We start from the raw sequence: 279 nt of genomic DNA, 5'->3' as shown, positions 1-279 counted from the left end.
GGAGCCGGCGGCGGCGGCAGCGTCCCCTCCCCATCATGGTGAGCAGGTGCGGGGAAGCCGGGAGGCGGGCGCGGGGTCGCGCCTTAACGGAAAACGGGAGCCGTGGGGGACTTTCGGGAGGAAGTACCATATGCAAACAAGGCCCTGAGGTTCCCGACTTGAGTTGAGGCTTTCAGGGCGGTCCGGTGCAACCCTGAGGTAGGGGAGAGGCGAGGAGAGTGGACGGGGCTGCGGGCGGGGTGGCGGCCGCTGGGAGAGGAAGGGACTCGGGAGCTGCGG

At 69.5% G+C, this 279-nt stretch overlaps 1 protein-coding gene across 2 annotated transcripts in view; it reads left to right on the top strand.

Annotated features, from left to right (window-relative positions):
- The first annotated feature begins 6 nt into the window (after positions 1-6).
- The window catches only part of CNP (2',3'-cyclic nucleotide 3' phosphodiesterase), an 8,212-nt gene continuing 7,939 nt past the window's right edge, over positions 7-279 (top strand). Inside the window, exon 1 of one of the 2 annotated variants that reach the window (XM_005875755.2) lies at positions 7-38. In XM_005875755.2, the coding sequence (XP_005875817.1) occupies positions 36-38 (3 nt within the window). In that variant the 5' untranslated portion in view covers positions 7-35. Of the gene's footprint in view, positions 39-129; positions 199-279 lie in introns of those variants that run through there. The other variant, XM_014547252.1, reaches the window with a different exon arrangement.

The sequence above is a fragment of the Myotis brandtii genome, unplaced genomic scaffold (assembly GCF_000412655.1).
Source record: "Myotis brandtii unplaced genomic scaffold, ASM41265v1 scaffold469, whole genome shotgun sequence".
In the NCBI taxonomy this organism is placed as follows: domain Eukaryota; kingdom Metazoa; phylum Chordata; class Mammalia; order Chiroptera; family Vespertilionidae; genus Myotis; species Myotis brandtii.
This window is presented reverse-complemented; position numbering and strand designations above follow the sequence as displayed.